Source organism: Podarcis erhardii (assembly GCF_964252035.2).
Source record: "Podarcis erhardii genome assembly, chromosome: 6".
NCBI lineage: Eukaryota > Metazoa > Chordata > Lepidosauria > Squamata > Lacertidae > Podarcis > Podarcis erhardii.
In genome coordinates, this window is record NC_138510.1 from 31,987,501 (window position 1) to 32,006,132 (window position 18,632).

Below are 18,632 nucleotides of genomic sequence, written 5' to 3' on the forward strand. Positions count from 1 at the left end.
CTTCCTGGTTTACCGCGAGGGGGAAAGGAAGCCAGGTTTGCTATCGCAGCGAACTGGTTGCTGCTTTTTGGAGTTTTTAGGCAGCTCGCAGGCAACGAGTGCCCCAGAGAAGGTCCTGGGGACGACCAGGACATTGAGGGTTCCCGCAGAGGTCAAAAGCGAGCTCCCAACGGGTCTGCATGGTTCCATTTGGTGTCGGGCTGACCCGGCGGTCAAGCTGTGATCACTTGCCAGTATGCATGGCTACCATTATTTTTTCTAGCTTGGGTCTTGTCCTGTGTATCTTAAAATGTGAACTATGTGGTTTCATTTCATTAACTAGAACAAGTTCCTTTGGTGTGTGTTGCTTTCTTTGTAGGTGGAATTTGAGTGTATTCACCCTGAGAAGAAGAGAAAGAAGAAGAGCTATAAAAACTCTGGCATTGTTCGAGTCAAGTCTTGCAAAGTAAGGAGCATTTCATACAGAAGAGTTTGCTATTCTGTGATTGTAGGGTAGAAGTTGTAACAGTTGTGTGCTGTTTTTTTCAGATTGAAATGGAATATTCTTTCCTGGATTACATCATGGGAGGCTGCCAAATTAATTTCACTGTGAGTTGGGTCACCTGTTTACATGCCTTTTCCACCTAAGTTAAAACAACTCAAGCATTTATATATTCCTGTGAAAAAGCCATTGCACTTAAACTGCACAAAACCCAGTTTACTAGATCTGTCAGTGAATAAGTCTGCTGCTTGTATATCTGCCAGACTAAATAAAATGAATTCACTGATCTTTCTAATACATAGTCTCCCTGGTTGCATTTTGGGGGAACCTAATGTTTGACCTTTCTTCAGCTGCCTTGAGTTTTTTAGTGATTATTTCAGCAGCATTCTTCACTGGTGTTAGGTATGCTTGAAGTCAACTTCCATGAATGTTGGGCTTTCTTTGGTTGCCTGTTTCTAGAAAGAAATCTTATCTTTGTGTTCTTTGTTATTGTGTCAGGTGGGTGTAGATTTCACCGGCTCCAATGGAGATCCAAAGTCACCAGATTCTCTTCACTATATCAGTCCAAATGGGATAAATGAATACCTGACCGCCATCTGGTGTGTGGGGAACGTGGTACAGGATTATGACACGTATGTTAAAACTATTTTTAGCTGCTCTAGCTGCGAGCATTAGTAATAAGTGAAATTTAATAGAGTTAAATGTGATGTATTTGACTGAGTAACTTCAGTCCCTTCAACCTTTATGTATTATGCATCTCCTGCATCTCAGGTTATTGCTGAGAATGGTAATTCAGTGAGAGTTGCAGTAGATTGTTCTTTGTTTTGTTGGTTCCTTCATGAGAGAAAGTGATTGTTTTGCTTTTCTGCTTGCTCATAAAATGACACTGCTGAGTCTCGGTACTTGAGAGCAAGAGCTGTAGACAGTCAGGTATAAATTAAAATGATCACTGCTCATGGGATGAGTGCATTTTCCCCTGGCATTTTAAACTGAAGGAGGAGGAGTCAACTCGATTACAACATTGGCTCCTGGAAGCCTGCACTCTTACTGCTTGCTTCGCTTTTAGCAGTTTTGGTTTCTGAGATAGCATGCAGTTTCTGCCAGCTTGCAGCAGTGGTAACTATGAATTGTTTTTGTTCAGTTGAAGGTAACATGTCTGTCTTTCCTCCTCCTCTACCCCCTACATCTTTCAGTGACAAACTGTTCCCTGCCTTTGGGTTTGGAGCTCAAGTTCCTCCAGACTGGAAGGTGAGTTTCTTAGCTCAAGTGTTTCTTAATTCAAATGCCTTGGTATTTGGCTACATGACTAAGTGTGTCTCTTTCCCAGGTATCCCATGAATTTGCATTGAACTTTAACCCTACAAATCCCTATTGCCAAGGTAAGCATTTAGTAATCTTCATGACCCAGTAATCGAATTTGACAAAGTGTGCATCAGAGAGTATGTTCCATTAAAAATAAAGAATAGGACCAGCAGAGCTTCTAGAGTTTTTGTCAGGACTTTTGTGCATGACTTTTGGTATATTTTCTTTGCTACTCCACCTGTTCTGTAGCCACAGTCCTCTTGGCAGCCAGTGACCACCTCTGCAAGGCTCCAAGAATTATGCTGTGTGATGCAGGCAGTACATGTTTTGCCATCCTCTGAAAATAACTGATTCACACACCCTACAAATGTGGTGAAATGGGGGGAAGGCGTGTCTGCTCAGCTTCAGTTATTGTGCACACATTAGATTGCCATTTCCATTTTGTGACAGAAAGGATAAAAGTTGAATAACTGTGGGAGGATTTATGGAGAACACTGGGAAATAAGCAGCATACATACACACGAACTATTGCAATAACAATTGGTGTTTCCATTTTTCAGGAATCCAGGGAATTGTGGATGCATATCGCCAGGCACTGCCTCAGATTCGTCTCTATGGTCCAACAAATTTCTCCCCAATTATAAATCATGTTGCCAGGTTTGCTGCTCAGGCAGCACAGCAAAATACTGCTTCTGTGAGTCTGTTTGATTTAATATTTTGGATGTTTTTGTTTTTAAGTGATGGATTGCGGGGGGGGGGGGGGGGGAGTCACAAGAGGCATTTATTTAAAGGTGTGCTAGTATTCTCTCATTACTTCACTGTTGTGAAGCCATAGTCTACCATGAAACTTCACATACTGAATGGATTTGTAATCAGGCTCTACCCTCTGAATTCTGTGTTTTCTCTGCAATTCATTCCCATGTGGTAGAGTTAGGACATACTGTACTTCTGTTTGTCTGGTGCTTTCAAGTCATGGGTCCAAGACGCTTTACATTTCTCCCACTGCTTTCCCCGGGAAAACCTGTTTACTGCTGAATCAGAACAAAGTCAATCCACAGAAAACCTGATTGATGTTTGTTCTGATTCAGCAATAAACAACAGGTTTTCCATGAGAAAGCAGTGGGACAAACCTAAAACCTATTGGACCCACAACTTGAAATCACGGGACAAATGGAAGTGTGCGTGAACCCTTGAAGTACTAAAGCCTAGGTTATTAATTCTATCCAAAATAATTTCAAATAAAGCTAACGTGAAATAGCTGGTTTGAGAATTGAACTGGGTTTTTAAAGTTACTTTACTGTATTTTATTGTTTTCAATCCAGTTTTTTTTTTTACTCTTTCATGCTTTACGAAGTTGTGAGACACAGTGTGCTGATCGTTCTTTATAATTGAGCAAACACAGAAGTATAAAAACATCAGCCTTTCAGTCCCTTCCTTAACTCTTGCCTAAGATTTGAAGTCAACCTCTATTGACTAATCTAATTTTCTTGCAGCAATACTTTGTCTTGCTGATAATCACAGATGGGGAGATCACTGATCTGGACCAAACCAGGCAAGCCATTGTCAATGCCTCCAAGCTGCCCATGTCTATCATTATCATTGGAGTTGGGAGCGCTGAGTTCCAAGCCATGGAATTCCTTGATGGAGACGATGGTGTTCTAAAGTCCTTGTCAGGGGAACCAGCTGCACGAGATATTGTCCAGTTTGTGCCCTTCAGGAGGTTCCAGAATGTAAGTTGAAGAATACCTAACTCTTCCAGAGAGTTATACTTTGTCAGCAGGCAATATTATTTACTTCTTGAAAACTCTTTGGTTCACACATAATGCTACAATGTAGGCAAAACAAGCCAAGTTTCATAATCCAACCACAAACTATAACTTCAGATTGTGGTTTGTTGGCAGTAAGCAAATCATAGTGAGGCTGCTGGACACAGTTCACATGTAATGCTAAACCATGGTTTAGTAAACCATAATCCGTTGTTTGACCCAGAATTTCTCATAGCATTGTTTGTACATTTTTTTAAAAAATTAATAATAACAATGTCCAAAGCCAACTATGAAAACTATTCCTTTTCTTGCTCTTGTCGTCACTGATGTTGTCTTGCTCTTTCTTCATTACAGGCTCCTCGTGAGGCACTTAACCAGTCAGTGTTAGCTGAAGTTCCTAAGCAACTGGTATCCTACTTCAAGATGCTTGGCCTGAATCCCATGAAGTTGCCTTCAGAAAAACAGCCATAAAGCACAATACCTTTCATTTACAAGGAAAAGAATACTGCATATAGAGCTTTCCAGTGAATAGTCCTGTCCCCTATGTATTACTCTGCATTCAAAACAATATTTCTGTACTTCCAACATATACAGGGAATATGATATACTTGCAGACAATATATAGGAATACTAGTGCTCTTGGCAGTTCTTATTAGAAAACTGACGAATACCTTATGGCCAAATCCATTTGCATTCTGTCTACCTGCCCATGCTGTGCAGCACACAATCCTAGTGAAGAATCTTGGGTTTGTTTGTTTTTTAAAAGTCAAGATCCTAGCCCTTGATTTAAAAGAAAGCTTTTTTAATTTTAATTTTTCTGCTGAAGTCGCAGAACCTGAATGGAGCTTGGGACATGGCTTTCAGAAGGCGGTGAAACTTCTTATATCACAAAATGGCTGCTAATGCTTGCTTCTGTCCTTTGCTGATTTATTTCCCATTCCCATATTATTATTTAATCTGCTCAACCCTTCACTGCATTTTTGAGTCAGTTGTGAAGGTTCATTCATAACAAATTATGAAAACACCAAATATTTGTACTAAAATTACAAAAAAAAACTTAAAGGGGAAAAATGGCCAGGTATTCACACAGCTCACTAAAAAGAATTGTCTTGTGAGTGGTTGCTTCTCTCAGTTTAGAATGTATTTGAAATCTAGCTGCTATAAAGTTTACATATATAGTTATATATTACTTACCATGTATTGCTGGATGGTCTCTTCTGTGTCTAGAAAGAGAAATCATTTTGCATTGATATATACCAAAATCACTGATTGCCTTAATTTCTACTATGCCTTTATGGAATGCCAATGAATTTTTTAGTACTTTATTTACAATGAAACCTTAAGCTTCAGGTCCCAAAATCAATTGCAAATCAAGAGATTCTTGCTTCAAAGGTGCTGTTTACATATAAAAATTCTTTCTCAAGGGCATTTTGGTCAGTGTGTTTCAAACTGGGCTATGTACTGATATGCAGGGGAGAGCAAGTGAGATAATTTGTGTTTCTGTCTCTGAATTATCACTTAGGAAAAGGGGTGTGTGTGGATGTACTGTTAAGCAACTGCTGCACTATCTGTCCCAGGTTTATTGCAATATTTACAATCCTGTAGTTTTATTTGTAGCAAAAGCTTGGATGCTTGCTTTAGGCAACATTATTTTAGCTGTATTGTTTATAAAATGTATTACATGCTTCCTACAGCTTTTGGATTTAAGCACTTTAAAACATCATATAAAATCTTTATTGGATTTAAGGAAAACAGTATATGGAGAACTTTAATATTTAATACTACCAACTATTACTAATTACTGTTCCAAAATATAAGAAAATTACATTAGAGTAAAACCCCTGCACAATACCTAAATAGCCTCTTCTTTTGAAACTGCAATTTGATCCATGCATAAATTTCATCCTGTATAAATTAGATATACAAATTATAGATGTTTCAATTAGAACTGCAATATTTATCAATTCAACAGCTATGTGAAATGTACACTTAGTTCTCCAGGAACAAAATATACAGTGAATATTACAAGCCTAGGACCTTCCTTTGCTGTTACTTCTGGTGGGTTACATGTGTTCAAGCAGTTTCTAAGAATGAGGTGGTAGATTTCTAAAGTGGGAGAATGGACCGTATCACCAGACTGCATGCACAGTAAGTAGCATTCAGTGTTTTCAATGCTTCCTTGCATTTAAAAACAAAAACTAACAAACAAACATCTTCCTGCAGGTAGAAAACTTAGCAGAGATTTCCTTTAAAAAATTATCTGGGGTAACATTTAAAAATGACACCTCCTTCAAGCATTCTGAAATAGTATAATTCCTGTCGCCACCTCAGAATGCTGTTCTGTTGCAGGTATATGCTACACCAGGCTTCCTCAACCTCGGCCCTCCCGATGTTTTTGGCCTACAACTCCCATGATCCCTAGCTAGCAGGACCAGTGGTCAGGGATGTTGGGAATTGTAGTCTCAAAACATCTGGAGGGCCAAGGTTGAGGAAGCTGAATCTGTTACAATTGAAAGTTATCCATTTCTGAACCTTAAGAAAGATGCTATGTGCAGACGAATTAAACTCTAATGTGATTATTATTTTCTTCAGTACAATAAAAGTGATAATGCATTATGATGAAAGCTGCTTGCTTCTTTTTCTTCTGGCCTGTATAAACCACTGTGATACAATGCTTACATTGCTCTACCACTTATTTCTGTCATTCACATTTCCATTTTGCAGATAGTGACTTTTCCAAAGCTAAACAGTAATTTACTGGCTGAACAGGTACTTTTTGAACTCAAACGCTGGTCTGTACTGGAGAATGTTGAAGTCTGAAATGCTTGTGCCTTTCCTTATGAAAGCTGCCATTCTTTTATAGCGGTCCTGATTTTCTGCAGATGTCAATGTAGTCAATACTTTTGGTACCTAGGGCACAACACTGGTTTTTCTCCTGGAGTAACAGGAGAAGCACACACCATTTAACATTCAGAAACATAAATATTCTTAATCAGTTCTGTGGAAAATTGGGAGGTATACCTCTTGCAAATTGAGTTAATAATGCATCTTAGCATCTTGCTCTCCTTTTAGCCAAGTGCTTTTTGAGCAATTGTGATGCTTTGTGGGTAGCTAGTGTGAGCTGTGTGTTATTTTGCAGTATACTAGTGTGCCCTATTGGCACATAGTTTGGTAATCCCCAATACTATATGCCAGAATATATGTATGACTAGCTCTCCAGATAATGCTGTTTATGGATCTACCCCAGTATTGTTGACTCTTGACTTGCAACATCTCTTTAAGGTCTCAGGCAGAGGACTTTCTCATCTGATCCTTTAACTAGAAATTTTGGTGATTGAACCTGGAACCTTCTGCATGCAAAGCAGATGCACTGCTACTAAACTATAGTCCCTTTTAAGACAGTCTTGATTGCAGCCAGAATAAGTTATGCCTTTTGTACATCATGGCTGTAGCAGTCTGGGGGTCTCTTTATCAGTTCTTGCTGGTCTGGCAGAATTCAGCTGGCATAACTGGCAGGGCCTTCTCATGGGAGAAATACTACACACATACTGTTTCACTGGAAATATTATTGGCCAACTTGGAATGACAGCCTGGTTCTTTGGTAGAAAATGGAGTATTTTACCAAAGTAAGCTTTGCTTTTTTGGAAACTATTACATTGATATTCTATTGCACTGCTTGGTTTGGTTGATTAATGCCGAAAAGATTCAGTTCTTCATGTAAGAATTATCATCTTGTGTACCACAAACTCCATTAAATTTCTTTATCAAATTCAAGGTGTCTTCAGTCTCTTAATTTTAATAAAATTTCACAGGTATAGATAGAAATTGATGTTAAGGCTTCTTTGTTACTTGAAACCCCCATTACTATGTGCAAAGACTCTGCCATTACAAACTGTTAGGTTCTTATTGCAAAGGTTATTGGAGGGAGGGGTGCATAGCTCCTCGGCACATCACTCTCATATTGACAAACACAGGAGCAAGAATGCCCAAATGGGGGTAATGTCTTTTATGTTGGGCTATGTGTGCTCATGTGTTAATTAAGTCATACACAAGGTGAGCAGAAGAGAGAGGTGTGACTTCCTTGCATTTAGGTGTGCTGCAAACTAAAAGGGGCGCAGTAAGAAGCACATCTGAGCTGAGTGTATGCAGTTATCTGTCCACTAGTGGTGCTAAATTGCTAAGCTTAAAAGTTCCCCAAAATGTGATTTGACTTAGAGCTATTCTCAATGGTGGCAAAGCCTGTAACACAGGATCCATGTTCCTCTGGTGCTGTGCACTTGTGACGCATGCAGCTGCCTTCCTACTTGGCTTATACCTCTAGCCTAACGGGGAGTGGTTGGAATGCAGTTATACAGCATATTTGTAGCCTACAGGCGCTTCAGTTTCCCCTTTTAATAGTCTTACCTCCAGTATGTGTAGAAGTCCTTATAAACTTAATGTCATTCAAGTCAACCACGTAGTTCCTATTTGGCACAGCACTGGAGAAGTACTGAATCACAATCCTTGCGTCAATCAGGTTGCTTCAAGTTGCACAAGCTCCTATTTCTGCAAGGTAGCATTCGTTACCATTCTTTAAAAAAAATATTCCTTGTCAGTATTCAGCAAGCAAGAGTACTAAAATAAAAATCAGTAAAAATAACAATGCAGAGCCAATGTAAACCTGTTACACTGAGGTAGTCTGCAAAGGCGGCAAGTTGTGTTGATCATTAGCTTAGATGGCTTTAATATGGGATTAGATAAATTCATGGAGGAGAGATCTATTATTCAGTTTTGGACTTGAGCTCACCAAGTTGTGATTTCAAACATCACCAAATTATATGAAAAAAGCAGCTAACGAAATCAATCCTAAAACTGATGTTTTTTGTTGAGAACCCAGATGTAAGCAAGTCCTCTGTGCTACCCTGCTTCCTAGTAGGCAGCTGTTTGGCATACACAGAAGTGGCAACTCGTGACATCGCCCTTTTTCTCTCGATCATAAATCACACTCCACACACCCATGAGCTTTGTTTCCAGAAGGTGTAAACACAAGAAAAAGAGAAAATTGCCTTAGGTATTCATTCCATGCCATATATAAATCATCACTGCTTGGCTCCAACAGAGAAAGGGTGGACCGAGGGTTCATGTGCAATATGAAAGCACCCTTTGCCTAGATAAATCCCAGTGTGGCACAGCTGTGTTCGAGAGGGGGGAGGGAGGAGAAAACCAATTAAATTAAACTTCCGGGAGAGGGAGCCTCATGGCAGATTGATTTTCTCTCATCAGTGGTAGACTGATGAGAGATAACTCTGCTGAGTACTAGCCAGCTACATTTCTGACTGTGAACTCACTTTGCAAGACTGGAATCTGGGGTAAGTGGCGTGAGGACGCAACAGCCATGCATCGATCCCAGTCCCTCAGACCTTGGAAAGCAGTGCAGAGCTTCATGCCCCCCCCCGAAAAATGCACCCAGGGCAATCGTTCCAGAAGCCCCCCCCCCAACATGCTACACCCCTGGTTATGTGTTTTAGGGGTAAAAGAGACCAAGAGGTCAGAAAGACCAAGCCCCTGCTGCAAAGCAGGACCATTCACATACTGATTCCCAGCACATTGTCCCAACTACACTGAGGTACAACCACAAAGCAGGTTCAATATAGGAAAATGTGTGCAAATTTACAGCTCCTGATCTGATAATTCTTCAGTTCGTTCCTCAGAACAAACAGCAGGGCCAGCCCAAGACATTTGGGCACCTGAGATGAACCACAAAATGGTGCCCCCTTCCCTGCCAGGGAATAAAGGGTGAATGAAGTTCTACAATGGAATCTGCTACCTGAGGAGGTTACCTCACCTTCCCTCACAGGTGGGCCAGCCCTTGTGGCTAGAACTAACTAAAATGTTGAGAGAGATTAAATGGTCTGAGAAAGAAACAGGACAGAATAATACTGTAAACATGTACATGACAAGGGAATTCATTTTCAAGTTTCTCAGCCAAGGAAGCAAACAGAATCTTGGAACTAAGCAGGAGGCAAGTCACATGTGCTCCACCTATTCTGTCAACAACTAGAAAAGAGAGGGGAAACACAATATGGACTGTGGGAAGTGTTTATGGCACTCAAGCAGAAATTATGGAACCTCCAAATGTATTTAGGATTGGCGGTGAATTTATGTTATTCACTAGATATTCTAAATATATATGAAGAAATGATACTAATACAGTGGTACCGCTGGTTAAGAACTTAATTCATTCTGGAGGTCCATTCTTAACCTGAAAGTGTTCTTAACCTGAGGTACCACTTTAGCTAATGGGGTCGCCGTGCGATTTCTGTTCTCATCCTGAGGAAAAGTTCTTTTTTTTTTTTTTTTTAATAATATTTATTAAAGTTTTCCAATTAATTACAAATTAATAAAACATCCAATTTCAAATCTTTTTCCAATTACATCCTTTCAGGACTTCCCCTTCCCTCCCCCCCTTGTATTCCAAATCTCTCAAATGATCTCAACAAGTTCTTCTCCTCAATTCAAACTTGTTATCCTTAACCCAATTTTTTTTTTTAAAAAAAAAAACAACAACATTATTTTCCATTCCCCTAAAATCGGCTTATTCCCACCACGAGTTCCCCACTTTAGAATACCATGTAGATGTATATAGCCTAAATAAAACATAGTTTACGCCTTTAAGGATTCCACATTTCCCACCCCCCCTTTTCCCGGTTGCGTTCCCAATGTTCCTCAATGTCCGATATTTCCACGTCTCTCTAAATCATAGTCCTTTGCCAGTCCTCTTTAGTTTCGAATGTCCAATCATGGAAGAATTCTGTCTCAAAGAGAGGCCCATTTTTTCCATCCAGATTTTTATATCCAGGAGTAAAAAACTCCAAATTATAATCCTTAAGCTTGTCAAATCTGGATGTCCCAAATGTCCCCACTTTTAACTTGGTCCAATTCTTGTTATTTTATTGTTCTTATTGTCCCTGCTTTCCTGCACAAATGTCCTAATTCCAAAAGTTAGTTCCTTTACAGAGGCTTGTTATTCAGAAACAAAACATTACGTCAAGTTCCTTTCATTCCACAACAGATGATTCCATTGTCTTCTTCGGTGTAGTGGCCTCTGTAGTCATAATAATGTTCCATTTCTGCAGTTTCCCACATCCTGAGGAAAAGTTCTTAACCCAAGGTACTATTTCTGGATTAGCGGAGTCTGTAACCTGAGGTATCACTGTATTAGGGCTCTTGCACACTGCTCCAGACCTGAATACATCACTTGAAGTAAATTTACAGCTTCTGATCTGATTCTTTACCTCCACTGGTTATGTGGAGGGGGCATTATATAGAAGGTCAAGTGGAGAGATAGATGGGGCCCCAGACATATTGAACAAAGAACTGTGGTGGAGTCAGAGAAAGGCGGCAGGGGGGCGGGGGAGAGAAGTCTTGAGCCCCATAGCAGAATGAGGGCCCCCAAACATAACAGGACCTACTTATCATGAAAGGACCCTGCAGACTGTTGCTTTATTATGGGTGGATTCTGCTACATGTTGGTGACACAATAGTAATGGATCAGTGGTGAATTTATTCTGCGTTATTAGTTCTGCAACACTTCCCCAGTCCTACCATATAATTACTGTCCAGATGAGCTTTCGTGCAAGAAAAGTGTGGCAAAAATAAACCATAATATTTGTGGTATAAAAAGCCACAAGGTTTTAGCAGAAAGATATGGGACATGCACTGACTGGAAATGAAGCAGTGTGACCACCCCAAAATTTTTGCAGGCATAAGTAGTATTGAAAATGAGATTATGTATGAGCACCTGGATAGCATGAGGAGCACAAATCATGAATGTGTGATAAAAAGAATGGATGAAAGGGTCGAAAGTCTGTGAATAATACACATATCTGAAGAGCCCCCATCCTCAATCAGACCATTTAAGTCCAGAATTTAAAATTACCTCATTGACCCGCTGAGGGGGAAATGGCTCCTGTTCCTCAGCTGGCTGTGACTCATGCTCGTTAGGCACATGGCTTGTATTAAGGAGAATCAGAGTGGGCAGGATAGAGGGCTATAGCTAATGCTAGGAATTCTGTCATGTCTTATTAATTTCAATGGGCCTACTCTGAGAAGCACTACAGTGGTACCTCAGGTTAAGTACTTAATTCGTTCCGGAGGTCCGTACTTAACCTGAAACTGTTCTTAACCTGAAGCACCACTTTAGCTAATGGGGCCTCCTGCTGCTGCCGCGCCGCCGGAGCCCGATTTCTGTTCTCATCCTGAAGCAAAGTTCTTAACCTGAAGGACTATTTCTGGGTTAGCAGAGTCTGTAACCTGAAGCGTATGTAACCTGAGGTACCACTGTAGTACTGAATACAGCCTGGAGTGATTGGTGCCTACCCACTTTGAACGTACTTGCCAATATTGGATAATGTGTGACTTGCAGGTGGGGTCTGGGCAGCCAAACCTGCTTGGTGAGTCCCCAGGCCTGACTCACTGAGTGACGAGACAGGTGGAGCCCTGGACTGTTTAGCAGCCAGCCCTCACGCCTGGTCAGTGCTGAAGCGAGCCAAGCCCTGGCAGCACCATGGCCCTGAGTGTCAGCGTCAAGAGGGTCACCCACCTGCCAGGGACAGGGGAGCGGCAGGTGCAACTGAATTTCCGAGGTGCGGAGCATGGGGAGGCGCGGGGAAGGAGGTCGGGGTGAGGTGGGAAGGAAAGGAAATGCATCCCAGGTTTGGGGAAGGGGGGGAAGGAACTGGTAGCCCAGGAATCTGTTTGCTTTAGCCTGAGGTGATGAAAATGCATCAGGGGGCCAAGATGCAGGTGTGTAGGACTCTGTGCACTGTGTAGAGGTACCACTGCCTTTCCTTTTCAGTTATATGAACATGTCTGTTATGTGAGCTGTGGTCCTGCTTGTTCTGTCATGGAATATGCTTGTTCATATAACTTTGAAGAAAGTTCTGAAACCAAGGAAATCTTCATACATGATACATTTAAAAAACAACAACACAGATAGCACTCTTGAGAGCCAGTGTGGTGTAGTGGTTAAGAGCGGTAGTCTTGTAATCTGGGGAACCGGGTTCGCGTCTCCGCTCTCCCACATGCAGCTGCTGGGTGACCTTGGGCCAGTCACACTTCTTTGACGTCTCTCAGCCCCACTCACCTCACAGAGTGTTTGTTGTGGGGCAGGAAGGGAAAGGAGAATGTTAGCCGCTTTGAGACTCCTGAAGGGGAGTGAAAGGTGGGATATCAAATCCAAACTACTACTACTACTACTACTCTTCTTCTTCTTCTTCTTCTTCTTCTTCTTCTTCTTCTTCTTCTCTTTTTTGAAAGTGCCTGCATCTGTGTGTACAACATCACATGTAACAAACATACTGATCTCTGTCTGTTTCACTGCAAGAGTGTGCTATGAGAGCTGGCCCCCATTTAGGGCTTCCCTCAACTTAAATATGTGGTGAAATAGTGTATGTAAAATACACAGGACTGTATATGCACATACTTAATTTCTTACAAGGATGTACTTAGCTGTATGGAAAATTTGTTGTGGGAAGCGGCTCTCTTTAAGAAAAAAAGAAAACCTTTCTCCTCAGTCACACACACCCTCAAAAGAAACATCTCTTAAATCTTATAACCACTTAGGAGCAAATATTCCCAGTCCTATTTTTCTAGAAAAAAAAGGTGCCGGAACTCACCATGAACGCTTCCCTTGTTCTCTTATAATGACAATGGTTTCCCACCTGAGAGGTGCCAGAACTGAGCTCTGGTGAATTCCAGCTATTTAAAAAAAAATCTAAATTAGCTTTAAAAAAAGGCCTGTTCGTTCCTCATATATGTACACATTACTAGTAACAAGATGTGGAGACAGAATTCATATTGAATCACCTGAATGGACAATATTTTGTAATGGAGATGGGACAGCAATATATATATATATATATATATATAGAAACTCATTCTGCAGTGTTAATCTTAATTAGAGGTTAATTTAATGGAGGTCAGCAAGATATAGGAATTATGAAAAGATCCCACTTTTCCTAGAAGATTACTTCTTGTGCAGGAAAAACATAATGTATGAAGTAACATTCACCTCTAAGTAACTATGCTCTGGCTACAAGGAGTCTGTTAGATCTTTTAGGCAATACTTCCAGTGATTTGAATTACCCACCTCAGAAACATTTTCACTTCTCTGTCCAAGGAGGGATTTCTCTTGCAGCTTTTTTGTCAGTCAGTCATTTCCTCTTTGGTCTCTATTTAAGTCCAGCAACTCACCAGTAGTTGTTGACTCAGTAGCTGATAACAGCCTAGTATCCTTTGTGTACATTCCACTGCAATGAAATATTTGCTAAAGGAAAGAGGTGTTCCCATCTGCTTGTTAAAAAGTGGCAGTGAATTATCAGTTCATGTCTTAGTTATGGTGATAATCCGTGTGGTAAGCTTTGTTTCCTTTGAACAACCAAGAAACCCAGATAGGTGAACAGTTTTCCCCTCTAAATTAAAACCCAAAATTATGATAATTTCATCTAGCAACCTGTCTTCCTCCGCTGTGTCACACTCTCAATAATCCCAGAAATCCTTGTGCCCTGGTTCCCCCTTATTTAGAGCATTCATGTCATACAACAACTTCTAACACTATGCAGAGGCTTCGTCTCCGTATATCCAGGGATAATTCCTCTTATGCTAAAAGAAAGTTATTTGTGTACAAAAGTCCAGTATGACAGTGAATTAAAAGCTCAGACCACCGAATGCAGGCTAGAGTTTTGCTTTCAATTCTGGGGAAAGCTTCTAAAGTCACCATTATTTAGTCTTCCTCCTTGCATGTATTCTACCATGGCTAGGGGGGAAAACTTGGAACATTTTGTTATCTATACTAACAGTACTAACAGTAATTAGTAACAGAGGGTACTAACAATAATTAGAATGCTTGACTTAGATCAGGAATACCCAGCTTCAAATCCCCATTCAGCCACAAAGCTTTATGGGTGATACTGGGCCAGCCACATACTCACAGCATTGTTGTGTGGATAAAATGCAAGGGGGCATACACAATGGCAAGGATAACGTTTCTGTTTCTTTTAAATAACAACAGTGGGATGGTGAAGTCTGAGACATCACCTGTGCATATCCCTTCAGACAACTGGTTTCCAAAACACTCTTTAGATAGCAATTGGCTTTAGGTGTGCTATTGTGATTAAGTCTGGTATATACCTCAAAAAGACACAGGTGGCTTTATCAAAGGTGTCAGTGCTCTGAGTTCTCCCTGCACAGCAGCATGGGAAGTCCTATCAGGGAGACCTTACCAGGTAACTCAGGTGCAAGGCAAAGGGTGACCAGGAATGTTTTCTGAGGTGTGGTGCTTTTCTAGGCAAAATTATTTGGATCTCTGTTTTCTAAACACATGCTAGTAGCAGCATGCTAAGGCTAGAGAGAAGCTTCTGTTAATATCAGATTCTAGCATGAGGGGTGCTGAGCTAAACAAAAGTATGAGAGTCAAAATCTCCATAAAGTTATTATCAGTCATAGGCTGTATACACACTTCCATTTTCCCTGCATTCAGTGTGCTCCCACCACTGGTTTGGAAAGCGGTGAACACACAACATTAGCCACAATCCATATTTATATTGTTGTTTCTTATGAAATACTGCATGTTTATGCAACACCCCCCCCCCCGCAATCATCTTCAATCCCAATTGAGAAAAAGAACGACCTTGCTGCATTTTAAGTTGGCAATGTGTACACAGCTGCAGTTTCACATCACTCCATCTTTCGTTGGATAATAATAGGGATTCTTAGGAACTCCACTAGATGTTTCCATATTATTTGAGCCCCAGAACATTTCATATTGATGTACTATTTTTCTGTAGAAATATCTGGTTTTCAAAAAACAAAAAACAAAACCAGCATCCTTGGAGGATGTGTATTCCCCAATGGAAGATACAGATATACTGTCTAGATGTGGCCCTCCAGATGTTCATTGAAGTACAACACTCATCGTCCCTGACTGTTGGTCAGTCATACTACCTGGGGCTGATGGGAGCTGGAGTCCAACAAGATCTGGAGGGCCAGAGGTTCCTCATTCCTGCCATAGGCATTTGGGTTGGCTGTTGTGAGAACAGGTTCACCACTATTCTAGAATGACAAACTCTGCATTTTGTTCTAAGGTTTTACTCAGAAGACAAAGAAGATACAGTGTGGCCAGGAAGTAGTCTTTGGAGAGGTAAGGAAGCATTACATTGTGCTCAAAGAGGATTGAGTTTTCAGTTATGACACATTAGCATATGCTCCCAAAGTGTTTGTGGACAAGCGTCTTCACACTTGACATGTCTACCACAGCAAAATAGTGTCCCCAGGCTGCTGTATAGCATGAAGCAGCATGATCTGGCTGAAGGCATGCTTGTGCTCTTAGCCACAGAATCTCATTCTGCCCTACAGTCTACTTTTATTAAATCATATATTGTTATAATTTCCCCAGTATATTAAGCTAGGTTATTAAGCAATAAGAGAAAATGATAACAAGCCTTCTCTCACCATTGTTTAATGTGTAAAGTTCTGTGACTCAAAAGATGTGATGACTGCATTACTCTCATGTGTTCTTTTAAGATACCCCATACCTTGGTACCCATCTAACTATATATGACAGCCCTCACTACCCTCCAGATGTTTCGGATGACTTGCCTCAACAACATGGCTGGGGCTGGTGGGAGTTATAGTCCAAAATATCTGGAGGGCACCAGGTTGGTGAAGGCTGGTATATGTCATGAAGAACTGGGAAAGTGGGCTCTTCAGGAGCTCCAGGAGCCCACCATGAATTCTGCTGCTCATCTTTTCTTTTTAGCTTTTTCGCTGGCCACACTATGGAAAGCTGATTATGGAAGAGATGCTGATTGTTAAAGTTTACAACTGCAGTAAGGTATTCAGTAATAGGTAAGTTCATATTTATTTCAAGTGGGTGACTGTGAGGCACTAGCTAGATTTAGGCTTAGGGCAACAAGCCTGGCTGATGTCACCAATGTGTGTCCATTTCACAAATTTCACAGAAATCAACACATGCCTCCACTGGGAAGGTCTTGTTGCTGCACTTTGCCTCAGGCAAATTGTGTTCTTTATGACTTTATGACCTTCCAGTGGACTCTGGATGGCACAACTGGGTTAAGTGGAGTTAAAATATATGCCCTTGGCTTAAATATCAACAGAATTAAATTTTGGTGATTTGGATGGAGGAGTATTGCGAGTTGTCTAAATCAGAGCTCAACTGAAGCAGATGGTGGGTTCTAAACTGACCTGATGAATCCCTAATCCATATTCACTCTCTTCTTTGCCTACAGCCAAATACTCATGCTTTGACACATACAGGCAGCCACCCCAGAGAGGTCAAATGTCAATATGGGATCACATTTTGTGAAGTCACCAGGGTGTGGGAGGTGCAATGGCAGGTACATAAGTGGACATTGTTGAGAAACATTGCCACTGAACAATTGCAAGGCAATCAAGTTGTACGAGCACTAGAGCTGGTTGAGATTGCAAACACTACTCCTTTGCTTGTACAAATGGCAACCATTTTGAGCAGGCGTTCTGTTCCTTGCCCCCCCCCCACGCATCAGCAGAGCATGCATAAGCTTGCCCTGCCCTGCCCCATAACAGCCCATTACGCCCCACCCACTGCACCCTATTCTGCCTCCCATTCCATCCCCATTATGCCCTCTTCCAGGACAAAAGGACCCAGAGGTCAGTGGTCATGTGTCAATTGGATGCATGTAAAATGGCCTCCACCTGAATTCAACACCCACCAGTGCACGGCAAAAGGTGCATTCCTAGGGGGTCCGTTTTAAGCAGGGAAGAAGAAGGGCTCACATGGTAGTCTAACCTTTCTCCTGTCCCAGCACTTCAACTCAGCCACCTTTAAACATTCCAAAACAGCAAGAGAGACATGGGAGGAGGTGGCAAAGGCACTGGAGAAGCAGTGGCACAAGTGCAGGAGACTCAAATGCTTTTAACCTGTTAAAGATATATCCATGATCTCTTGGTTGATACCTGGGTACCCTAATGGTCACATGTGTATACATGCCTGCCTGCACACAAAGAAATGCAGTCTTCCTCAGTCTTTTCAATGGGTGGAACAGGAATAGTCAGATGGACTGCTGAGCTCCACATCCCTGATTCCCTGACTGTTGGTCATGCTGGATGGGGTTGATGTCCAATAGCATCTGGAGGGTACCGCATTGGCTACCCATGATGCAGAATTACCAGCTCACACCGATTTGTTTGTATTCATGTCTCATCATCCCCCAGCATACTTTAGTACTCTGTTTCAACATTGCTTATTATTTCGTTGTAGATTACTTGGTTCCTTAGTTATAAGCCTTCAGCACTTAGTAACATCTGGACGACTAAACATCAGAGAGGCTCTGGTTGACAAAAACCACAGTATCACAGGTGTAAGTAGTTTGACTATCATCAGAATATTGGGATACTTGCATGGGTGTAGCCAAGGGTGGGGCTGGGGGGCAACTGCACCCCCCCCCAGTTCAAGTAAAACAATAGAAATACTTAACTAACTGACCAATCACATCAGTTCTTCCCCCTAACAAAAGTCCTGCCCCCTATCAAAGTCCTGCCCCCCCCAACAAAAATCCTGGCTATGCCCAGGGATACTTGAAAAGAACCAGTGAGCTGGCTTTTGAGTGCCACAGCTAACTTGACAAAGCACTTAATATGTGTTAGGCTCCTATTTGCTAGAAAGAGATCCTACATGAGTTATGGAAGATTCTTTCTGCAGACATCCTCCATTGCTAACATGCTTAGATTTTGGTTTTGGGCATGCACAAAAAAATGGTCCATTTATTATATGTTTAATTCCGCCATTCCTCCAAAGAGCTCAGAACAGCATACATGGTCCCTACCTCACAACTGTCCTGCGAGGTGGGTTAGACTGAGATACTAGTTCTCCACTTAATTTAGCTCACTGTTATTTTTTACTTACTTTTGTATGTGCATTTACTATATTCTCTTCTGTTTTAAAATATTCTTACATATTTTGTGCATGCATTTATCCATACCCAATACTTTTTTATGGGGGGGATGCAGGGATGCATACTCCTAAATATTTTGTGAATCTTTGTACT

At 41.2% G+C, this 18,632-nt stretch overlaps 2 protein-coding genes across 9 annotated transcripts in view; both read left to right on the forward strand.

Moving 5' to 3' along the window:
* Positions 1-7,323, forward strand: part of CPNE1 (copine 1) — a 54,386-nt gene extending 47,063 nt beyond the window's left edge. For all 7 annotated transcript variants that reach the window (XM_081864780.1, XM_081864774.1, XM_081864778.1 and 4 more), the window contains 8 exons: positions 359-445; positions 529-588; positions 980-1,113; positions 1,675-1,729; positions 1,809-1,860; positions 2,344-2,477; positions 3,277-3,513; positions 3,904-7,323. In XM_081864780.1, the coding sequence (XP_081720906.1) occupies positions 359-445; positions 529-588; positions 980-1,113; positions 1,675-1,729; positions 1,809-1,860; positions 2,344-2,477; positions 3,277-3,513; positions 3,904-4,020 (876 nt within the window). In that variant the 3' untranslated portion in view covers positions 4,021-7,323. The remainder of the gene's footprint in view (positions 1-358; positions 446-528; positions 589-979; positions 1,114-1,674; positions 1,730-1,808; positions 1,861-2,343; positions 2,478-3,276; positions 3,514-3,903) is intronic.
* Positions 7,324-9,025: 1,702 nt separating this feature from the next.
* Positions 9,026-18,632, forward strand: part of LOC309343363 (fer-1-like protein 4) — a 60,458-nt gene continuing 50,851 nt past the window's right edge. Inside the window, exons 1-4 of one of the 2 annotated variants that reach the window (XM_081864716.1) lie at positions 9,026-9,385; positions 15,672-15,727; positions 16,346-16,434; positions 17,846-17,945. In XM_081864716.1, the coding sequence (XP_081720842.1) occupies positions 16,379-16,434; positions 17,846-17,945 (156 nt within the window). In that variant the 5' untranslated portion in view covers positions 9,026-9,385; positions 15,672-15,727; positions 16,346-16,378. Of the gene's footprint in view, positions 9,386-11,877; positions 12,174-15,671; positions 15,728-16,345; positions 16,435-17,845; positions 17,946-18,632 lie in introns of those variants that run through there. The other variant, XM_081864715.1, reaches the window with a different exon arrangement.